Source organism: Cervus elaphus, chromosome 19, assembly GCF_910594005.1.
Source record: "Cervus elaphus chromosome 19, mCerEla1.1, whole genome shotgun sequence".
In the NCBI taxonomy this organism is placed as follows: Eukaryota; Metazoa; Chordata; class Mammalia; order Artiodactyla; family Cervidae; genus Cervus; species Cervus elaphus.
Window position 1 is genome coordinate 51,558,535 of NC_057833.1, and position 23,883 is coordinate 51,582,417.

At 43.3% G+C, this 23,883-nt stretch overlaps 1 protein-coding gene and 1 long non-coding RNA gene across 2 annotated transcripts in view; one reads left to right on the forward strand and one right to left on the reverse strand.

The window, feature by feature from the left end:
* Window positions 1-2,544, reverse strand: part of LOC122675295 (protein mono-ADP-ribosyltransferase PARP14-like) — a 44,462-nt gene extending 41,918 nt beyond the window's left edge. The window contains exon 1 of the mRNA XM_043873822.1: window positions 2,230-2,544. Coding sequence (XP_043729757.1) covers window positions 2,230-2,422 — 193 coding nt within the window. The 5' untranslated portion in view covers window positions 2,423-2,544. The remainder of the gene's footprint in view (window positions 1-2,229) is intronic.
* LOC122675298 lies at window positions 11-23,417 on the forward strand. Its single transcript, XR_006335227.1, has 4 exons — window positions 11-69; window positions 4,538-4,621; window positions 5,860-5,861; window positions 23,401-23,417. It is a non-coding gene; the product is annotated as an uncharacterized LOC122675298 (long non-coding RNA).
* Window positions 23,418-23,883: the final 466 nt, after the last annotated feature.

Here is a 23,883-nt window from a genome sequence, read left to right on the forward strand (position 1 = left end):
AGTGGTGTTCGACCCTTTGCGACCCCATGGACTATACAGTCCATGAATTCTCCAGGCCAGAATACTGGAGTAGGTAGCCTTTCCCTTCTCCGGGTGATCTTCCCAACCCAGGGGTCAAACCCAGGTCTCCCACATTGTAGGCAGATTCTTTATCAGCTGAGCCACAAGGGGAACCCAAGAATACTGGAGTGGGTAGCCTATCCCTTCTCCAACAGATCTTCCCAACCCAGGAAGCAAACTGGAGTCTCCTGCACTACAGGTAGATTCTTTACCAACTGAGCTATTATGGAAGCCCTGCTCAATTACCTATGGGGAGGGAATTTCCCCCTGAAAACTCAATCAACTTAGAATATCACTCCTTCCTTCCCCATCTAAAAAATAAGAGATACAGAAAATGTCCATATAAATTTTTATTTAAGTTGGATGATTTTGAGATCTCCTCTGTAAAGAGGAAAGAAAAACAAAAACTGCAGTTCCCCATAAGTTTAAAATTATATACTATATTTGCAGTAAAATTCTGAATGAACTGTAAACAGGAGGTAGAAGAATAATGCTTATGTCAAGTCCTAATACTACAGTAGAAAAATGGAAGCAATGCAAATAAATTTTTTTCCAAAATGTAAATAAATAACAGAAAGCACAGGGGCTCTCTCTCTCCATCAAGTGAACACCTATTATTCCTGTAGAATCAGCTACAAAATCCAGAACAGTAGAAAGAATGTATCTTTCATCCCTACGCTGACTTTCCTTATTCAAGGCCTCACTGGTCCTCACTTGGACATGGCATGATCTTCTTCAGATCTAATGTCCAAGGTCTCTCCCAACAGAAATCACTGTATTATTTGCATTCAAATTTATCTCCTGAAAAGTGTATATGGACATGGCCCTCCACTGCCTACCTGTGGGGGAAAGTTCATACTCCTTAGCATATCATGCAAGGCCCTCTCTCATCTCAACCCAACTTTCTATTAGCCTTAATTTGCACCCCACTTCTTTGTAAAAAGGTTTAATAAGAGAAGGCCTAAGATTTTTAAAATTACAAGCATCCTCTTTGTAATCTTACAAAATTGCCCAAACCCCACATGTTCTTTTCATGCTGGTCTCCAGAACTCGCATGTGCACAGGGATAAGGAGAGGGCTCACTCCTCAAATCAAAGCTACCCCCAGGGAGCTGGGCACTTCCCTCCAGAGCCTTTGCTCTCCTGCCCCCAGCACTGCCACCAGCTCCCATCTGAACAGCCCTCGCCTACATCTCACCTCTCAGGAACTGAATTCACTCTAAGGAGTTAGTTTAGATGTGACTCTCCCAGGAGACTCTCTTTCCTTCAGATTGTGTTCAGTTGCTCCATTGTGTCCGACTCTTTGCAACCCCATGCACTATTGGGGCCCTCCAGGCTCCTCTGTCCATGGGATTTCCCAGGCAAAAATACTGGAGTGGGTTGCCATTCCCTTCTCCAGGGGGTCTTTCCCACCCAGGGATCAAACCACATCTCCTGCACTGGCAGGTGGATTCTTTAATACTTGGACCAGGGAAGTCCAAGGGTGGTTAGACATCGGCATTTCAGCTCTTCTTCCTTCTTGTTTAGGATCACTTACTTCAAATTGTGTTCCCATGAAGCTCTGGAGTTTCAAAACTGCCGCTTTCATAGGAAGAATACAATTGCAATGGCATTGCAACTCCGCCATTAACACACGATGCCACTGCACGATGTAGCCCTGTAAAATGTCCACCAGCTCTCTGGCAGCCCCCATCAGTCATACCGTGAGTGAGTGAAGTCACTCAGTCGTGTCCGACTCTTTGCGACCCAGTGGACTGTAGTCTACCAGGCTCCTCCGTCCATGGGATTCTCCAGGCAAGAATACTGGAATGGGTTACCATTTCCTTCTCAAGGGGATCTTCCCGACCCAGGGATCGAACCCGAGTCTCCCGCATTGGAGGCAGACGCTTTAACCTCTGAGCCACCAGGAAAGCCCTTCAGTCACACCGTGCCAAATGTTTATTTCACTCACCTGCGCTGGCTGCCGCACCTCCTGCAGCGCCTGGAAGCGCAGCGCAGGCGGAACTGCGGCGCCCTAGACCACCTCGTCTACTCAGCGCCTCGCACCCCATGGGCTTCACTACACTTGCTGCCGAGCCGGGCGGATTCTCCCGCCGGGCCCTCGAGCCCCAGGTTTCCCTGGAAGAAGAGCCCAGCTTGCCCTCTCCCCCGCACCCCTGGCCCCTCTCACCGTCGTCCGGGTAGAAGAGCACCAGGAAGCGGTTCGAGCTCCCTGGCACCTGGCAGACCTCACACTCCCCGCCTCCTGATCTCTTCCGGCTCTGGAAGTACATCTGCAACTTGGTGCTCAAGTTCTTCGGGGGCTGGGAGCCCCAGGACCCTTCGACCAGCAGCGGGAAGGAGCCGGCCGCAGCCATCCTCATCTGCCGGCCCAGCTCGGACTGCCGGTTCCTCCCCGACTACCACCGGTTAAGCCTCTTTCGCTTTCGTTTCCCAGAACACTCCTCCTGCCGTTAGTTTCTGCCTTTGTCTGTAAAGGGCTGGCCCAAGTTGGACTAGAAACCACCCTTTCCCTCACTCCGCCTCCCATCCTTCACTTTTTCATCCGTGGACCACGGCAGAAGCTGGCATCGCCTTGGGGCTTCCCTCCATCTTTATACTCGGGACCCTAAGCTCAGGCACCATTTGCTACTCACCCAAGCCACAGATGAAGTCAGCCGCTTTGAGTCACTAGACCTTGTACCAAAAAAAAAAAAAAAAGCTTCATTTTTGCCCCAGGCCGCCATTTTACAAACTGTGATTCTTTAGAATGTTTGGGGCCCATTTTCAGCCTTCTTTCAACAATTGTCAGAATTTTACCTTGCTTCCCTACTTTTGCATTTTGTTCCTTGATCCGTTAATATTCTATATTTAGAAATGAGGGGAACAGTACATTAACAGCTATTTTTAATAGAAATTTTTATAGGTGCCATGCAGTCTGAATGGATTGGACAGGCAGACACAGTCTGTGCCCTCACTGAGCTCATGAAACCATGCGGACACAAGGACTTAGAACACAGTGGAGTAAGTGTTGTTGGAAGGAATATGCAGGTGTTCCCAGAACAAATCAGGCCTCCTAGCTTAGGTATGGGGGCTCAGGGAGGGTTTATGGGGAGGAAACATGTAACCTGAAGCCTAAGGATGATTACAGATAACCTTGGGCATTGGGCAAGAGGGGAGTTCCATGTGATGTGCTTGTATGGGATCCCTTGAGCTGCTCTGAGGTAACCAGAGTAGAGGCAGGAGGCCAGCCAAGTGGCTGCTGTAGTGTCAGGTGGGAGATGAGGGTGGCTGAGACCAGGGTGCTGGCCGAGGAGGACTGAGAAGGGCTGGGGTTCCAGATTGATACTGGACTTGCCGAAGGATGTGGGCAACAAGAGAAGACACTCAAGCATGACTCCCTGTTCCTCCATGCATGGCCTGAGCAACTGACTAGATAAAAGTGGCATCTATCCAATGGGAGCATTAAGGTGAGAGAAAGGCTAGGATTGTGTGTATCCTTGACCTTGACCCGTAGTGAAGGAGTGTTTCAAATACAAAGGAGGGATCATCATTCAAATACAACCAGTACATCAGGTGAGAGAAATGTCTATTGGACTCTGAGGACCTGGTAAGCACTGTCTTCTGGTGAGGAGGGAACAGATGGCGGTGGACAGAGGACGGAAGGGAAGGGAAGGGATTGGAGACAGTAAGCGTTGTCAGCTCTTTCTGGATGTGTGACTGTGAAGGGGAAGAAGTTAGACAGCAGCTTACAGGGTTATAGGATCAGGGAGTTGTTATTTTTGTTTTTTTGCTTTTTAAATATATTTAAGATGGAATTTAAGAATCTTAGAAATATTTAAATATTGTTAGAAAAGTAAAAGGAAGGTCGAGGACACAGGTTGTGGGAGAAGGCGGAAGGGGATCCTAGAGGCACTAGCCCAAAGAGGGGACCCTTTTCCTACTGCACCGGGAAGGAGGAGCTAGAGTACAGAAGTTATATTGTTGTTAGTGGTTAAGTCGTGTCTGATTCTTTGTGACCCCATGGACTGTAGCCCACCAGGCTCCTCTGTCCATGGGATTTTCCAGGCAAAATACTGGAGTGGATTGCCATTTCCTTCTCCAGGGGATCTTCCTGACCCAGGGATTGAACCTGCATCTCCTGTGTTGGCAACTGGATTCTTTACCAGTGAGCCACTAGAGAAACACGGAGTACAGAAGTAGATGATTCTGAATGACTGCTGATAGGAAGGTCTGGAAATTCTCTCCTGATGGATTTTGTTTTATCTGTGAAGAAGGTGATGAGGCCTCTTAGAATCTGCCAAAAGTAGAGCTTCTATTCCCTGCAGGGCTGGACCTCATGTATCATATCATAATGAAACTAAATTTCAGGAAGAGAACCAGAGACGGACCAAAGAGTTTGTGTTAGTCGCTCAGTCATGTCGACTCTTTTCAATCCTACGGACTGCAACCTGCCAGGTTCCTCTCTCCATGGAATTCTCCAGGCAAGAATACTGAAGTGGGTTGCCATTTCCTTCTCCAGGTGATCTTCCGCACCCAAGGATCAAACCCAGGTCTGCTGAGTTGCAGGCTGATTGTTTACCGTTACAGGGCTTTTATTTCTGATCCATAGTAATGCTGAACAGTATTCAGATATTTTCTCCTCCTTCCAGCTTTCCTCCTGCAGGTGGCGCTCGTCATCCAGTCCAAACCACCCTGGACCCCAGTAGGAGGAAGTGGGGAGTACGCAGAAGGGTCCGTCAAGGGCTTTCAGACACACAGTCATTAGGAGAAGCACGCTGAGTGAAAGTGCCCACCCTGGCCAGTCACTATAGTATCTGTTTGCATGAGCTGTTTTACCATGGGAGGTTCTGGTAGGGAACACAGAACTAATAAACCACCACCAACCAGAAGAGTTCAGGAAAGATCAAAAGGAGACATCACATGTCCAAACACCTCCCAGAATCCTTCTCTCTGGCAGCCATCTTGGCTGAACAAGGTGTGCACCACCAGGAAGGACTCTGAGTCAGAATGATTGGTTAAAGACAACCCAAAGACTAATCCCATCACCATGAAACCCCCGAGACTTTGAGCCACGTGGCAGAGCAGTTCTCCTGGGTTCCCTTACCCTACTGCTCTCTGCCCAGGCACCCTTTCCCAATAAAATCGCTTGCTTTGTCAGCACATGTGTTTCCTCGGACAATTCATTTCCGGGTGTTAGACAAAAGCCCAGTTTCAGGTCCTGGAATGGGTCCCTCTTCTGCAACACAGTGGTGACTGTTTCCTTTCAGGGCATTGGCACCTTTCACTCCAAACCACAGCTCAAATTAGCACCCTCCTCTAACCAGTTTGGGAATCCAGAACTGGGCAAACAGCTTTATCTTTTTCCTCACACCATCTTTTTACAAAAAAATAAAATCAGAGTGAAACTGAAACTGTAGTAGAAGTTGTGGCAAGCCATTTCTGGATTTTTTTTTTTCAAGAATTGTTTTAATTATTAGCAGTGTATTTTGTCACACACGGTCTGTTCAGTGTTCCTTCTCTATTGTCACTGGAAAGAATATATCAGAGGGATCAGGATGTCAGGTGTTAAAAGCCAAAGAGAAAAATAATTCTAAGAGTAACAACTTGCAAGCATCATTAGCCACTGAAGTACTTTGTCTTTTCTCCTCAGTTGTTTAGACTACTTCCGCTTGTTGAACCCACACCCTCCCCCCTCCAGCAGTGTGCTTACTCTCTCTCAATTCTTTGTCTCCATGGGGTGTTTGCTTCCTGAAACTCACTTCCTTCCAAGAAAGCAAGCATCCTGTCAGGGCCTGGGGGAGAGCAGACTCCAGCAGAGATGTGGCCACATTTACATGGCTGTTATTTGTTTCTCTTGCCAACTAAGAGTCACACATGATCTTAATAGAACAACCCATATCTGCATTTTGGGCTAAACTTCCCTTTCTCTGCTTCATGTAAGTTTCCACTTTCAACTTCTCTACAAACTTCTATAACCTAACATCAGCCTCCTTTCAAGTTCTCTACAAGCCAGCAACAGTTCCCCACCCGCCCTGCCACCCATTTCTCCCACTGAAGTATATACTGGGAAATGGGTGGCGTTCCAATCTGTCCTGAATCAATGAGTTGTGAGCACCTCATATCCAACTCTGCCTCACTTTGCTCCCGAAACTGCTTCCGTAAAAAGGATGTGACCTGAGAAGTGAGGTAAGCTACCCTGTCTTTTACCTCTTCAAGTTCAGTCCTCAGAGAGTCACTTGATGGACACACACCAGGTGGTGGACTTACTCCCTGTGCTCTGGTCCCTTGTAGAAGTTTCATCTTCAAACTTACACAGGGGATGTCTCCAATGCCCCCACTCTCTCAGTATAGTAATTCCTAATGTATATTTTCCCCAAGTAAAAGTCATTTAAGGAGATCAAGGGCTTCCCTTGTGGCTCAGCTGGTAAAGAATCTGCCTGCAATGTGGGAGACCTGGTTTCGATTCCTGGGTTGGGAAGATCCTCTGGAGAAGGAAAAGGCTACCCACTCCAGTATTCTGGAGAATTGGACTGGATAGTCCATGGGGTCTCGAAGAGTCAGACACAGCTGAACGACTTTCACTTGACCTGAATGTCCAGACCAGTGAAGCTAAGCTCTGCATGCCAGATTGGTGAGGGATACACTGAGGATATACTTAAGTTTAGTCGCTCAGTCATGTTCAACTCTTTGTGACCCCATGGACTGCAGCACGCCAGGCTTGCCTGGCCATCACCAACTCCCAGAGCCTACTCAAACTCATGTCCATTGAGTCAATGATACCATCCAACCATCTCATCCTCTGTCATCCCCTTTTCCTCCTACCTTCAGTCTTGCCCAGGACTAGAGTCTTTTCCAGTGAGTGAGTTCTTCACATCAGGTGGCCAAATTATTGGAGCTTCAGCTTCAGCATCAGTCCTTCCAATGAATATTTAGGACTAATTTCCTTTAGGATGGACTGGTTGGATCTCCTTGCAGTCCAAGGGACTCTCAAGAGTCTTCTCCAACACCACAGTTCAAACTTATGTGGTCCAAATAGCAAAGTGTGGTAGTGAGGGTGTAGGGAAATGGGATCTCTCGTGTGGTAGGTGATATGTTAATTTCACCTTGTAATTTTGCCATCTTTCCCTTATCTTCTTTTGCTTTTGCTTAATTTAAGGGTATATCAGTTCAAGACTTTTATATCATCCAAGTAAAGTGTTTCTTTTTGTCATTAATGTATGCTATTCTTTCTCCTTTATTAATTCTCATTGCCTTGAAGTCCATTTTGTCTTACACTATAACCACTTTCGGAGAAGGCAATGGCACCCCACTCCAGTACTCTTGCCTGGAAAATCCCATGGATGGAGGGGTCTGGTAGGCTGCAGTCCATGGGGTCGCTATGAGTCGGACATGACTGAGCGACTTCACTTTCACTTTTCACTTTCACACATTGGAGAAGGAAATGGCAACCCACTCCAGTATTCTTGCCTTGAGAATCCCAGGGACGGGGGAGCCTGGTGGGCTGCCGTCTATGGGGTCACACAGGGTCGGACATGACTGAAGTGACTTAGCAGCAGCATAACCACTTTAATTTAGTTAGTCCTTGTTAAGTGTTACAGACATTTTGAGTACGTTGGCTGCTTTCTCAGAGGCAGTCTCCCCTTCCCTGTTAGGAGCAAAGTGCTTAGGCAAAGCAAATGCCCTTTCAGACACACACTTGACTCATGGTTGGGCTACATCAATTTTACTCATCTTACTCCCTTCTCATAGAATTGGTTTAGGGATGACCATTTTATCCAGTTGTAGGCAAAGAGATAGGGAATTCTGCTTCTAGAAAATACTTTTTTCCCTCCTCCTTATATAGAGACACAATGGGAAATCCCTTTTCCCTCCTTTTTTGGGATGTAATCAGATGGAATGGGACTTCCCGAGTGGCTCAGATGGTAAAACATCTGCCAACAATGCAGGAGACCTGGGTTTGATCCCTGGGTCGGGAAGATCCCCTGGAGAAGGAAATAGCAACCCACTCCAGTACTCTTGCCTGGAAAATTCCATGGATGAAGGAGTCTGGTAGGCTGTCCTACCACGGTAGGCAGTCCATGGGGTTTCAAAGAGTTGGACACAACTGAGCGACTTCACTAACTCACTCACTCAATCAGATGGCATATGTTGATGGGAGATACTGCAGCCATTTAACCATGAAAGCCAACAGCTGAGGAACACTGAGAATGGCAAATTGGAGAGAAAGAGTCCAGATCCTTGATGGCGTAACTGAGGTACAGAATCAGCCCTAGAACCCCCTACCTCCAGATTTCTTACTGAGTCAGTAAATGTCCTTGTTGTTAAAACTTCTTTTAGTTTTATATTCAGTTGCCTACAACTGAAAACATCACCCAGTCTTGGCAGAGGCGGTTCTCTGCAGGCTCAGATGAACTTCCAGTGAGGGATGCAGCTGCGACCTGTCAGCAGCAGATGTTTCTAGCAACTGAGAGAAAGGTTAGTTATTCCTAAAATGGTGTCTGGATAGACACCCTTGTATCCTCTTCAAGATCCTGATAGTTAGGGCAATATGATCATTGAGGCCTGAGTCAGACAGACTTGGGTTAAAGACTTATTCTGTATTTTACCAGCTATGTGACCTTGGACAAATTAATAAAAATCTACAAATCTTGGTTTTCTCATCTTTAAAAAATAAATTTAATAGTACTTGCCAGTAATTTATTTTCAGGGTTATATAAGATAAAAAGATAAATATATAACCAATATCACATACTGTCTGACTTCATATGTTTCAATTATGCTGTTATATAGTATCAGTGAGCAAATTTTGTGAGAACCAACCAACTGGCAAATGAAACTTACAATAAAGTGTATTGCATATTGTATTATTGGAAAATTGTACATTTTAAAAATAAATTTACACACACACACACACACAAAAGGCCTACACAAAGGATGCCATTTCCGTCCCTGGTGGCTCGGTAAAGAATCTGCCTGCAATGCAGGAGACTGGGGTTCCTCTGGCGAAGGGAATGGCAACCCACTCCAGTATTCTTGTCTGGAGAATTCCATGGACAGAGGAGCCTGACCAGTCCATGGGGTCGCAAAGAGTCAGACAAAACTGAGTAACTAACACACACACACATATACATGATTGGGTATAACATTTTGAAGCATCTTTTCATTCCATTGAATGAAGGCAGATCAGCAATTGGGAACAAGAGCCATCTGCTCAATCCATTGTCTTTCTTAGTGTAACTAGAGAGTCTTCTGAAGAAATCAGCGGTGTCCTTCCTCCTTCCAGTATCAAATTAAAGGTATTTGGATATTACATTATCATTGGTCTGAAAGTACAGTCTTGTGAGTTAGTCAACATACAAGAAGGTGTGTATGTTAAAAGCCTTACATTCTAGAAGTCTTTGTTCTGTGGAAGAGGTTTGGTAAATTTTTTGTTTCTGTTAGTCAGTCATACACCTGAATTAAAATAAATAAAAAATCTCTATCTTCCATATCCATCTTCCCCAATTGACATAACCAGTGAAATCAAGGCACAAATGTAAATAAATTTCAATCTGTGTTACTCTCTTGGGAATTACCTGGTGGTCCAGAGGTTAGCACTCAGCACTTTCACTTCTGAGTGCCAAAGTTCAATCCCTGATCAGGGAACTAAGATCCCACAAGCTGTGCAGTGTGACTAAAAAATTATTCTATTTTTACATTCAGCAATGAACCTAACTTTTAAAAATTCTTGGCACAGTGAGTGCTGAGTACATTATTCTAGTTATCTTTTGCTGTTTGATAACCCTCCCCAAAATATAGTGATATAAAACAATGACAATCACATGTTACTATCATCTCTCAAGATTCTGGACTCAGGTAGACAGTCTTCATCAAGGTCTCTCATATGATTGTAGTCAGACTGTCGGTGAGGCTGGAGTCATCTCAAAGGCTGTTTTATTCACACAGGTCTGGTGCCTAGGCTGGGACAACTCAAAAAACAGGCTCCTCTGGCATCACCATGAACATGTGGTCTCATTACGTGGTCTCTCCAGCCTGGCAGCTTCAGGATCACTGGACTTCTAATGTGGCAGTTTAGCTCCTAAGGCATGTAGAGAAGGACAAGGAGGGAAAGAGAAAGAGAGAAAAGAGAGACCAATGTTAGTTATGCAGTGTCTCCTTTCCAGCATTCTATTCATTAGAAGTGAGTCAAAGCGAGTCTCTAAAGCCATCTCACATTCAAGGAAAGGAGAAATAGACTCAACTCCCTCATAGGAGGAGTATTTATAAGAACTTGCCAACATATTTTAAAGCGACTGCATACACCAAACCTTCTTTTGAGCTGAAAAGCAATTGAGCTTCCTTTGTTTCTTTCTTAGCTCGTGTTGTATCCTGCCCAAGAGATCCTGTTTCCATGCATATTCCAGAAAACTTACAAGGAAAATGACAAGAATCATTTATTTGGGCTTCCCAGGTGGCTCACTGGTAAAGAATCTCTCTGCCAATAAAGGAGATGTGGCTTCAAGACTTGAGTGGATAAGATCCCCTGGAGGAGGAGATGGCAACCCACCCCAGTATTTTTGCCTGGAAAATCCCATACAGAGGAGCCTGGCAGGCTACAGTCCATAGGCTCACCAAGAGTGGGACATGACTAAAGTTACTTAACACACAGCACATACATAATTTGGCATTATTCCTTTAATGTCACATGATTTAACCAAATGTCTTCTATTTCCTGCACCATATTTATATCTTCAGTATATCACTACAGTATACATATTATTTTGATATACCACAAATAGTTTCTATATTTCAGCACTGTTGGGATCTTAGCTTCTTTTGGTATTGTAATATCATAAAACAAACATTGTATATGTCTACTTTTGTTTTTTTATTAAACATTATTTCCTCAGGATAAATTCCATTACTTAGTGGGATGGGGGGCTGGAACATATTTGTGATTCTTTCAATAAAGTGCCATTTTACCCTTCAGAAAGACTGGCTTCCTTTACATTGCTGTCATTAATGCATGATATCTGCTTTCCTCAAGACTTGCAGGCTTTGAGTTTTATCACTTTTCAGAAGTTTTTCTTGTTCTATTTTTAGGTACAAAATGAAACTTCACAGTAGGTGCATTTTACAGCTATTTTACCAATAAAGTTGGCTGCATAGTTTTAAAATCATGATTTAAGATCATGTTTCTTCTTGTATGATTGAATTTTAATCATTTGTTGGATGGGCAGTTAGTATTTTTGTCCATTTATTTGTGCTCTTTATACTTTTCAGTTATTGAACTTTTGTGTTTATGTGCAAACATTTTCTCCATTTCTCTGGATTTTTAAGATCTTAGCTTTATTGATGTTCATTCCATCACAGCTAAAACTATCTGAGTAATGAACCTGTCCATCTTTTTTTCATTTCTGTTCCATCAAAAGTCAAAAAGTGATTTCCCCTAGTGCTAGTCTGTTCACATTCATGTGAGTGCATTTGTTTTGGCTTTTAAGTATTTAACTTTCATTCCACCTGGAATTTTTTGGAGAGTATTGGGGAAAGTGTGAGTCATTTTAATATTCTCATTATTGATATTTTCTTATACCAAGAGTGTCAAATTGGTTGCTGATAGATTTCAATGTCTGCTAGGACAAAATCTTCTCATAAGTCCTTTTGAATCTAGAATACTCTTTGGTATTCTTTCCCGTTTATATTTCAACATAAAACCAAAATTACATTAATTCTATGAAGCATTTTGTTTCTAATCAGTGGCTGGTCACCCGAATCCAATGTCCTATGCTGAGTTGAGATTGAGTTATGCTCTGGTAAGGTTCAGTCTACCTCAGTTTTGCTCTTGTCTTTTCAGGATTTTTGGCAGAAATCTCCCTGGTGAGTCCAGAATTCTAATCCTTGTCTCACAAGATTTTGGAAGGCTCTATTCTGCTTCAGAGGCTTTCTGCTTCTGTTTTTAGAACTCTTGACTCATGCATCCCCAGAATTTAACAGATGCCCTAAAGGAACCTCCCAGATCTCCCATAGCTCTGCTGGTCTGTTTCACAGCAGTGGTCTTCCCTGGACGTGAGACATGGAATTATCAGCCTCGGGCCTATGCCCAGAATCAGCAACTAACACCTGGGTGAAGTGGCTGCAAAACTCAGCCCTCCCTCTTCAAAATTCTCCCTTTCTGGGGTCTCAGCCTCTCCAGTTCTTCTTGACTTAGCAGCTCTCTTTTACCTTAAAATAAACGATTTCTCTATTGTGTTTCAATTTTCCGTTTGTTTTAGGTATGAGCGCTGGCTGTCACTGGCTAATCCATCTCACTTGAAAACAAGTTCATTTCACCTTAAGCATTTTCATTGTTTTTTCTTATATTTTATTTATTTATTTTTGGCTGTGCCATGCAGCATGGGGAGTCTGTTACCCAATCAAACCCAAATTGACTATCCAATCAAATTTGCCTTGAAAACACAGATTCTTAACCACTGGATTGCCAGGGAAGTCCCCCTTCTTATATTTTAAAACCAAAAAAAAAAAAAAATTTTAATTGAGATATAATTGACCAACAACATTGTGTAAGTTTAAGGTGTACAGTGTTAGATTTGCTTGGCTTGATACATTTATATACCATGTATTTATATTGTATACATATACAGACACACACTTATGTATGTCTATTATATACATTTGTATATATACTGTAGGAGCTTTGGGCTTCCCTAGTGGCTCAGATGGTAAAGAATCTACCTGCAATGCAGGAGACCTGAGTTTTATCCCGAGGTCAGGGAGATCCTCTGGAGAAGGGAATGGCAGCCCACTCTAGTATTCTTGCCTGGAGAATCCTATGGACCGAGGAGCCTGGCAGGCTATATAGTCCATGGGGTCACAAAGAGTCAGATATGACTGAGCGACTAAGCATACAAGTACGCACAGGAGCTTTAGCTAATACCTTTAAAATTTGTTTATTTGACATATTTCTATTAGGGGAGGAAAAATCTCTTCCTCTACCCATCTGAGGTTCTCTGCCTAGAGCCCTGTAAATAGGACTGATGAACTACAGATTAACAAGAGAAAAGCAAACAGAAGTTTACTAACATGTGCATCACACACATAACACGTGGGAGTACCCAGAGATGAGAATTTCAAAGATTTGGTTAGAACTTGAGCTTATACAGCATCTTAGCAAAGGAACAATAAATTTTTAGAGGAGTGGTAAGGACTGATAAGTCAAAGGAAAGGACCTTGAGTCCATGGGAAGGCAAATGCATGGAAAAACTATTGGTAGACAAAGACCAGTTAGTAGAATTTGTTGTGTAGATTTTCCCAGTGCTAGCTCTAGGCTGCTATGGGTCTAAAGTTGTTTCCAGTGATTAAGCTTTGTTCTTCCTGGTAGACAGGGGAGGAGAGATACCGTTTTAAATTTATGTCCTGAAAACTATGCTTCTCCTGAGCAAGTCTCGGTGTTATCTGAGGGGTTGTATTCTGGCCTATATTCCACAGTTTGGCTCAAATAAAACTCTTTTCTATTCCTATTATAGATTGTTTATTGATTACTTTGTGGATAGAGGTATGCATCAGATTCTTATGTGTATCCCTTGAGGAGGAACCCAGGACCCTGACCGTCACTGCACAACTCTTTCTTGACCTCCTTTCCTTTGTTTCTGCATTCTCTCACTCTAATTAGCAACTGTTTGAACCTTCCCTTAGGAACACAGGGAAGATCTGGGAGGCTGAAATGTTGTCCCTACAAACAAGAAATAGGGGACATGGAAAGGCTTTTGTACCCAAGAGGACCCTACGGTGTTCTGCTCAGTTTTGTGGTCCACCTAGAGAGGGCATGGAAGTTCCATGACCTTTCCCCATATGCATCTCTTCCATCACCCACACAATTGACATAAGTTTGAACAAACTCTAGGAGATGGTGAAGGACAGAGGAGCCTGGAGTGCTGCAGTCCTTGGGGTCGCAAAGAATTGGACTTGACTGAGCAACTGAACAACAAAATTTCTTCCATCTGGCTGTTCCTGAGTTATATCATTTTATAGAAAACAGTAATGTAGTGAGTAACCGGGATTCCTGACTTCAGTGAGCTGCTCTAGCAAATTAATTGAGCCCAAAGAGGGGGTTGTGGGAACCTCTGATTTTGTAGCCATTTAGTCAGAAGCACAGGAACAATCTAGACTTGTAATTGGCACCTGAAATGGAGGACAGTCTTGTGAGACTGAGTCCTTACCTGTGGAATCTGATGTTATCTCCAGATGGATAGTGTCAGATTTGTGTTGAATTGAAGGACACTCAGCTGGTGTTGGATTGTTTAGGGGAAAACCCCACACACTGAAATTGGGTGCAGAAACTATCTTTAGGGAAACATCAAATACCTCAATATTATTCATAATTCTCTTTTTTTTAAATTTGGAGACAAAGGTGTCCTGATTTGCCAATGCCTAGTGAGCCATCTCAGAGAAGGCAATGGCACCCCACTCCAATACTCTTGCCTGTTAAATCCCATGGAGGGAGGAGCCTGGTAGGCTGCAGTCCATGGGGTCACTAAGAGTCAGACACGACTGAGTAACTTCACTTTCACTTTTCACTTTCATGCATTGGAGAAGGAAATGGCAACCCACTCCAGTGTTCTTGCCTGGAAAATCCCAGAGACGGGGTAGCCTGATGGGCTTCCGCCTATGGGGTCGCGCAGAGTCGGACACAATTGAAGTGACTTAGCAGCAGCAGCAGCAGTGAGCCATCTGGGTAATCCAGTTCTAATGCTGGAAAGGTGAAACAAAAACTGTTGGAGCAAGGAGGGACAAGTGTACTCTGATAGGTTACTACGTATGCTTTCTTAGGAGAGAAGATGTGAAACCTGCAACCTACTTTTACTTTTGTAGTAATCTATGTGTTAAGGAGGAAAAATAATAAGAAATGTGATTTTTACAGCTGAACATGGCAGCAGTGAAGTCAATAGTAGTTAAGTCTATCGTGATACTATGTAGCAACAGCTACACACAAAACTGGGCTTCCTAAGTGGCTCAGTGGGTAAAGAAACTGCCTGCAGTGCAGGAGACCCAGGAGATATGGGCTCAATTCCTGGGTCCCCGCGAAGATCCCCTGGAGGAAGGCATGGCAACCCACTCCAGTATTGCCTGGAGAATACCATGGACAGAGGAGCCAGGCAGGCTACAATCCATAGGTCACAAAGAGTTGAACGTGACTGAAGCGACTGAGCACACATACACAAAACCAAGCAAAGACATCTGCCCAAGCGGTACGCTGCACACTGCATGTATTTCAGGAAACACCCAGAATCTCAACCTTAGGAAATGGAAAAGAATACAGACAATATGTTCCTAAAATGGAAATAACTTTATTTATAGCAGATATTGATAATAATACCTTCCACAGAGCAAAAGCAGTAATCCAAAGGCTCGACAACCACTCACACTATGAAACTTGCACACACGTTGCAATCAAGGATCCAGACCTTAGCAGGAACCAAACTCATCTTTTTGGAAGCTAAAATATCCATAGACACAAAGCAACTAATTATAACTCTAAGATTTTAATGAATCACCAAAAACTAAATGTCTAATCTGATTTGAAAAAAATATATGTACCATTTATCTTAAATTTCCTCAACTCTCTGAACAAAGAAAAAAATTCTGGGGTTTTAAATTTTTCAAACAGGACTTTCTCAGAGGAAATCTACTTTGAGTACTGTGCAGGAATCCATTTCTGAGAGAAGCTCAGAATAATGGGAACTCCTCAGCCTGCTCCATGGAGGAGAAGACCCCTGTAGGAGACAGTACAACTCTGGGACAAAAGCCTTGGAGTCACCCTAAGACCTTCAAATTCCAGCACCGATTCTTATTATGGGGCCTTTGTCAAGGTACTTACCCTCTCTGCCCATCAGCTTTCTCAGTTATAAGATGGGGATACTAATAGTATCAATCGCTCAGATACAAAGTTCTTATAAAGGGGACAAAATAAATACACAATATCAACTATTACTATCTGACCAAAAGATTTGTATGCATGTATTTTTGAGAAAATAGCATCTCATTCATCATTTATGGAAAAAGACTGGAACATGGATAATGAGATAGTTTGCTATTAAAACTTTCTCATGAGTTGGAAAACCATTTAGAAGTAAATTTTGACATGTTGACATTCCTTACAGTAGGCACAACTCGAGTCTTTTCTCTGTCCAGTCATTATGAGGAAGAAATAATTTAAGGGAGAAAGCATGACATGGTGGGACTTAGCAAAAGGAAGGAGAAGGTGCTGTGGGGGCTCCAGTTACTGAGAAAGTGATAGTCTACAGACGTTTTTGTGATTTATCTATTAAAACTCGAAGTGAGGTATGCATAAAAGTATAATAATATCCAGAGAGAAAAAATGTTCAGAGATGTGCAGCATTACTATGGCAGGGGAAGTGCACATGATTTGGCAGATCAGAAGGATCAGCAGGGAGCAAGGACAAAGTTTGGCCAGTCAGAGTTCAGAGGCCATGAGTTCTGGAGTAACAAACTCATTTTCCCCAGTAAATGGTGAGGACTCCAGAAATGGCTTCCAAAGCCAATGGCTTCCAAGAGCTCTACCAAAGATTTAGGGAATATATATTTCTCTGCTGGGTTATTAGCAACTTAAGTCAGGCAGCAAAAACTTATTAAGCATCAACTATACACCAGGTTCAGTGTCCCAAACCTTGGTGGCTCAGACGGTAAATCTGCCTGCAGTGCATGAGATCCAGGCTTGATTCCTGGGTCAGGAAGATCCCTTGGAGAAGGAAATGGCAAGCCACTCCAGTATTCTTGCCTGGAAAATCCCATGAGTAGAGGAGCCTGGAGGGCTATAGCCCATGGGGTTGCAAAGAGGTGGACATGACAGCAACTTAAAGAGAGAGATTCCATTTATTGCCAAAGGTTGCTCAATTTCTGTCCTTGCCACCTTTCTGGCCATGGGATAGGGAGAGGAATGCGGTTCCTAATTTTTCACAACCAAAGCCTTCCTCCCCTCCCCTGCCTCCATTCAGATTAGGCTTTTACTTTTAGGATAGAGTTTAAAGGGCAAACAAACCAAACTAAAGGACTATCGCAGAGATAGCAATAAAAGGAAGATCAATTGGCATTGAGTACTTCAACTGAACAATACAGAAGGTGATTTCAAATTCACAGCACTCCACCCCTGTAACCCCAACAATGATGACATGCGAATGAGGTGCAATACCTCTGCAGCAAAATTACAAAGATCTCTGCGGCTTTTTTGTCCATAAAATGTAACACTCCAGAAATGACAACCTTGCATATACTTCTTGAGATGAAAAGAATTTTACGGTGTTTTTACACAAGGATTTAGATTAGAATTTACTCTACTTCTTCAACTGCGCCTTTTGCAAGCTTGTCTCGGGACATCCTTTTAATACAGTCTTTTTACTCAATTCCTTTATCTTTCAGCTCTTGTTTGACACGTTTCAGATAGTTAGGATCAGGGTAACCATACCTGCAGAAGAAAAGATGCCCTTAGCTTCACCACAGATGTTTTTTTAAAAATCTGTACAGTAGGTCCTTGGCATTAACATATTCAGAGTTGTCGATATCTACAAACCATCCTGAAGGCCGATGACGGATAATCAATTCCAAGTGTGCTGAGGTGAATCATTTAGCTGGTGAATAGGTCTAGCTACCCGCCCAGGATCTGCCTTCTAACAAGACTTTAATTTCAGCTCATGGTTAAGCAATGATTCTCATAAAGTTATAATATACTGTATTTCTATGGAGGGTAATCATTTTGCTATAGGAAGATTTTCAAATTTGGGAAATTAAGTCTTAGGATATATTCCCTTTTGAATACTAAGGGTCTGAGGTAGTCTATCTGAATTTCATAAAGAGCAATTGGATTGCCCACGATACAACTTCCATCACCATTAACTAAGACTTTTCTAGAGTTCTACTAGTCAAGTGAATTTAGGATCTTTACTGGACTCATGGGAGAGGAGGGTAGAAGAAAGGGTGATCTTAAAAGAAGGCAAAGTGACATTCCTAGGATCTACCCTTCAAATAGATGTGAAGGGTATTAAAATTATACCAAATTAAATCACCTTAGATACCATTTATCTTGCATTCTGAAGATCCACTGCCCTTTGATGCAAAATTTATGAACTGTATGATACTTTGTGGTTGGAAGGTAGAAGGTCATGGGAACCAGTCTTTCTGTCTTTGAGATTATCATCCCTGATTAGCATCTGTCAAAATACTGCATCCAGTCTCACTGATATAAACTGTCTCCTTACAGTCACATCTTCAAATTGCCATGTTTTATGACCTCTAAATTCTATTTAGCAGCCATTCTGTTTCAAAAGGTTCTCACCTTTGTGGTCCCCCAGTGCGGGACGTTTTGTGGTGGATATCATTCCATGTAATGACATCTGAGATTCCTAATGTTCGAGACTCCCCCACTGTGAAAATCAGTTTTTGGTCAAAGGCCCTACGAAGCAGATCCAAAACCTCGTTTCCTTCCTTGTTATCAGGCAAGTATGCATTTCGCTGTATTCCAGAAAATATCTTCCCTGGGTTTGGGTGCTCTTTCTGTATGAAGGCAAGAAAATGTCACATGAAAACATCTGTGTCTAAATTTTACTACATGTGTAGATATGTTCATATGCAGATAGAGCAAACAAAAAACAAAAGCACTGAAGGTCTGCTCATACTCCCCAAATAATTCATATTTCTTCTCTTTCCCCAAATTCATGCTGGGAATACAATCCTCCTTCCAGTACACAATCACCACCCACCCCTTCTCTGCCTTAATAGACAAGAAAGATATCTGTTATAAGTAAACAAAGTACTTTTTACTACTTACAAAGTGAACTTCATAAGCATTTAAAATCCTTTCATATGACCATGGAGATAACTATCTGGGAAATCTACTGCCAATTGGTAATAGAACAGTCCCTGTTGCTCTGATAATCTCAGTTTACTGAAAAGAAATACATGGAACTCAGAAACACTTACTGTTTGTATGCCTCCTTCAATAGTGTAAGTAATCATAATGGTGTCACAGGATTCGTAACCTGGAAGTGAGCCTCTTACAACAACGGCGCTCATTCTTCCATCTGGCTGACTCCCTTTCTGGACACCATAGGAAGTCTGGCACACAGGACAGACTGGCTTATATGAGAAGGCTTCCTTGATACAATGGCTGCAGAATTCATGCTTGCACTTTGAGAGCACTTGTTTGTTACTAATGGTGTTCAAACAGATGACACATGTGTCCTGTTTCTCATTCACTTCTGACACCTCAGAACTGGCAGGGTGCTGCAATGTTGGTGAAGCTGTTTTTGAATTATGACTATCAGTATCCGTGAGTGTTTTATTCCATTTCTCTGTAGCTGATGGAGACACCCCCCATCTGTTTAAGAGATACTGTTTTGCATTTGTAAGATGATTCGGCAACCCAATCAAAGTCATTGACTCTCGATTTAACACAAAGTGTATATCTGGATGCCTTTTTCTAAAATCATCAGAGAACTTTGTCCCATGTAAGTGTTTTCTCTCCTTGCCCAAAAGTTTCAGCGAAAGAACTTCTCTCATAATCTGACAAGAAACATGTTGATAGGTGTCGATGAAACTTGAATAAGCATGTATGGATAGATCTAACTCCTTGGTTTTGGGTTCAAATCGAATGCAGGTTTTCTGATTTATCCCCAAAATGTTACTTTGAGTGTCGTACTTTTTTTCTATCTTTGATATCTCCTGGGATAATTCTGCTTCTAAAAGCTTATAGTGAGCGGTATCAACCTCAATTCCCTTCATTATGTCCTTAGGAGTCAATATTTTCACAGGTGGCTTGACAAGACTTTCAAAGTTCTTTGAGGCAAGAAAATGTTTGGCAGCTGAAATGTCATCTGCGGTCCCAAGGAGAGTTAATTCTCCTCCTTTCTCCTTTATGAGGAGCTTTGCAAACTGGTGATTTAACTCCTCTTTGATTTTGGTTGCCTGCTTACTGTCTGCTAGCGCAACACATTCCTGCGTCAGAGTCTCTACACGCTTCTGAAATTCTTCAACAAAATCCTTGCGAGCTGCCTCGAGGTTACCTGATCGACTGGAGGTGAAGTCTAAATAGACCATATTTGGAGAACTCGTCTGACTTTTTATTTTTGTACCAAATCTTTTCTCTATGGAGGCTATTTTATCAGGGCAGGAGTGCGTGAAGTATTCAAAGAAAGCCAAGGGAACTTCAAAACGGTTGCCTTTTTCTTCTGACCTGCTTTCTGGTTCGAAGGGAGAAACACAGCTGTTCCTGTCCTGCTGACTGAGTGGCTCCCTCTCTGATGTCAAAGGGGAAGATTCATGTTTCTGCTCCCTTTCCAGGAGCTGCTCACTTAAGAACCCATGTATTTTTTCAATATCTTTGAAGTTACCACAGACTTTCTCAGTTCCATCATGGCCCTTCACTAGTTGGACGTTGGGGTAGAGAACAGCGATGAGGTCCCTTTGCTCTTTAGAGAACAGTTGACAGTTCAGTTCCGCCGTGACAGTAAGAAAGATCTGAAATTTTAAAAGGGAACAAATAAAATATATTAAACATCCAGGTCTATGTTTTCCTCTCAGGAGAATGTCTAGAGATGAGAGAAATAACCATGACGACTTCTTTCAATTCCTTTCTGCAGAGCAGGCAATGTACTGCAGCCCAGAGGCACCCCTGCCCTGATAAAATAGCCAGCCCTGTTTGCATGCTGGAATCGCCCAGGGAGAAAAAAAAGCTGAGGCCCAGGCCCATCTTCAGAGATTGTGATGTAAATGTAGAATCTGGGCATTAACATTTTTTAAAATTCCAAGGACAAAATGTCTGGATTCTAGAGCTGCCACTGTTGGTTTGACCTTGGCGAGTCGGGTGGAAGCTAGGCACTTCATTTTCTGGGTAAATTGCTATGCTTCTGACTAAAGGGTGTGAGCCTAGGAGGGGGGCCATACACGTGAGGATGAAGTTTTTTCCTATTATTGTTTTTTCTCTCCTATGATCCTTCTTTAAAAAAAAAAAAAAAACTAACCCCCTAACTACGTGCAATGTTGCTAGTCCCTCTAAACCGTGGCCTTTAGAAACTTAAATGTGAGAGAAACCCCAGATTAGGCAAAAAAAAAAAAAAAAAAAAGGACAGTGGCAAATTGAACATAATATAAAAAGCAAGATTTCTAATGTTTTGTTCTCCCTCAAAGTCTTTGCATAAGCTGTTTCCTCTGCATGTAACACTTTCCCTCTAGATCTTCCTTCAAAATGTTTCCTGAATCCAGCTACTTCTCACACCTCCATCAGGACCACCCAGAGTCCAGGCCAATGTCATCTGGCACCTGGCTCACTGCAGCCCCTCCTAATTGGACTCTGACCTTCCACCTCTGCATTTTCCTAGATTCCACACAGCAGCCAGAGGGATCCTTTAGAAATGTCAATCAGTTCACTCTACCCCCCTGCTCAAAACTACCTAAGGATTCTTCTAATATCTAGTTTGAAATCCTCAGTCCTGACCTTCACCCTGCAGAGACCAGACTTACGCTGCCTCTTTCAAGGCCCTCTCTCACTCTCCTGCCCTCTGCCCTCCAGCCACACCCGCCTCCCTCCCTGAAGCTTCTGGGCTCTGGAGGTAAGCTCCTGTCTGGGTGTGTTGGGGGTGGGGGTGGCTGTGTCAGCTTTACACTTGTTATTTTCCCTCTGCCTAGAATCTTTTTCCCCTAGAAATTCACTTAGCTAGCTCCCTTACTTTATTCGTGTGTCTACTCAGAAGTCACCTCATTTGAGAGGTTTTTTCCCAGTATCCTATTTAAAATAGTAGTCCTTTACTATCATTTATCCTGCTTTATGGGCTTCCCTGGAGGCTCAGTGGTAAAGAATCCGCCTGCCAATGCAGGAGATGCAGGTTCAATCCCTGGGTCGGGAAGATCCCCTGGAGGAGGGCATGGCAACCCACTCCAGTATTCTTGCTGGGAAAATCCCATGGACAGAGGAGCCTGGCAGGGTACAGTCCATGGGGTTGCAAAGAGTCGAACACGACTGAATGACTAAACAACAACAAATTCTGCTTTGTTCTTCTTCCTAGAAGATATTTATCACTGGCAGATATTTTACTCCCTATCTATATGATTGCTATTATTGTCTGGTTTCCTAGAATGTGAGGTCCCTGAGGGCAGGGTCTGCTTGTTCCTGGCTGTACCTTTGGCTCCTGTGACAGTGCCTGGCACATAGCAGGCAGTTGACTCTGATTTGTCAAATGTCTCTGCATGGTTGGTCCCTTCTCATCATTCAATTCTCAAGTCAAATGTCATCTCCTTAGTGGCTTCTGGTCAGAAATAACACAAACTCCTTCTCTTTCCTTGCCCCAGCCCTGTCACTCTCTAAGGCAAAACCCCATTATATTTTCTTCTTAGCACATATCACTCTCTGAAATGACTTTAGTTATTTTGTTTACTTGCTTATTGTCTATGTACTTCTCCATCCCCAGCAGGGACCTGTCTGTTGTGTTCACCTCTGTGTACCTCTGAGCTTCCCTGGTGGCTCAGATGGTACCGAATCTATCTGCAATGTGGGAGACCTGGGTCCGATCCTTGGGTTGGGAAGATCCCCTGGAGGAGGGCATGGCCACCCACTCCAGTATTCTTGCCTGGAGAACCCCCACAGACAGAAGAGCCTGGCAGACTACAATCCATAGGGTCACAAACAGTCGGGTACCACTGAGCCACTAAGCCCAGCTGTCTCCCAGTGTCTACAACAGTGCCAGGCCCATAATAAATCATCAGCAAATAGTCCTTGGACTGGAGAGGAAGTTGCAAGAACATACACAGCTCCCTTCAATACCCACCTTCTGGAGACAGGAATCCGCAGCATTATGAATGTCCTTTACATTTGGAGGCTTCTCACCGTGCCTTGCCCCTTTTTGTGACTGTGTTGAAGAAGACATCTTGGTCTTCTTCTCTTTTGCATTTTCATTGGGTTCCAGGAAAATAGTCACAGGTTGGTTGTCAACCACAATTTGGTGCTTTCCTTTTTTCAAGACTCCATCCTTACCTTCAGTGGAGACATTAAATATACACATACACATAGAAATGAGAGCAATTTCAAATAACCCTCTTACTCATGCATCTGTACCTTGCCCCAGCACCCTCACAGTAAGGGCTCTTGCCTGCATCCTGGAATGGTGGGTTAACCAGAGGGTGAGGGACATATTCAAAACTCTAAAAAAAAGAAAGTCACTCAGTCGTGTCCAACTCTTTGCCATCCCATGGGCCATACAGTTCATGGAATTCTCCAGGACAGAATACTGGAGTGGGTAGCCTTTCCCTTCTCCAGGGGATCCTCCTGACCCAGGAGTCAAACCAGGGTCTCCTGCATTGCAGGCATATTCTTTACCAGCTGAGTCACCAGGGAAGTCCCAAAACGCTAAAGAAGGCAGCTTAAGTTCTACTGTAGAAAGGAAAGCTTAATGATAATGGAATATCATCCACTCATTAAAAGTCACGTTCCTCTAACTGGCACCAGTTTCCCATTTCAATGTCATGGAATAATGTTCATCATAAATCAAGTGAGAAGAGCAGGAATCAAAGAGTAGATTCAGGTTGGTAACTACTTATATGTTTGCTGACACTCAGAGGAAAAGGCCAGGAGGAAATACACCAAAATATTCGCATTGTTTTTCTCTGGGTGTTTTCTTCTTTATTCTTTTCTCCCCTTTCCTTAGTATCTATAACTCTTGCAGTTCTAAAAAACAAATCAATGGAATGATGATGAAAAACATCAAAGTGAAATACCCAAGTGACAGGGGCGTCTGGGGGCGGCATGGGTGCTCTGTCACCACGCACCACGGGGACACTGACGAGTATCAACCAGGTCAGAGAC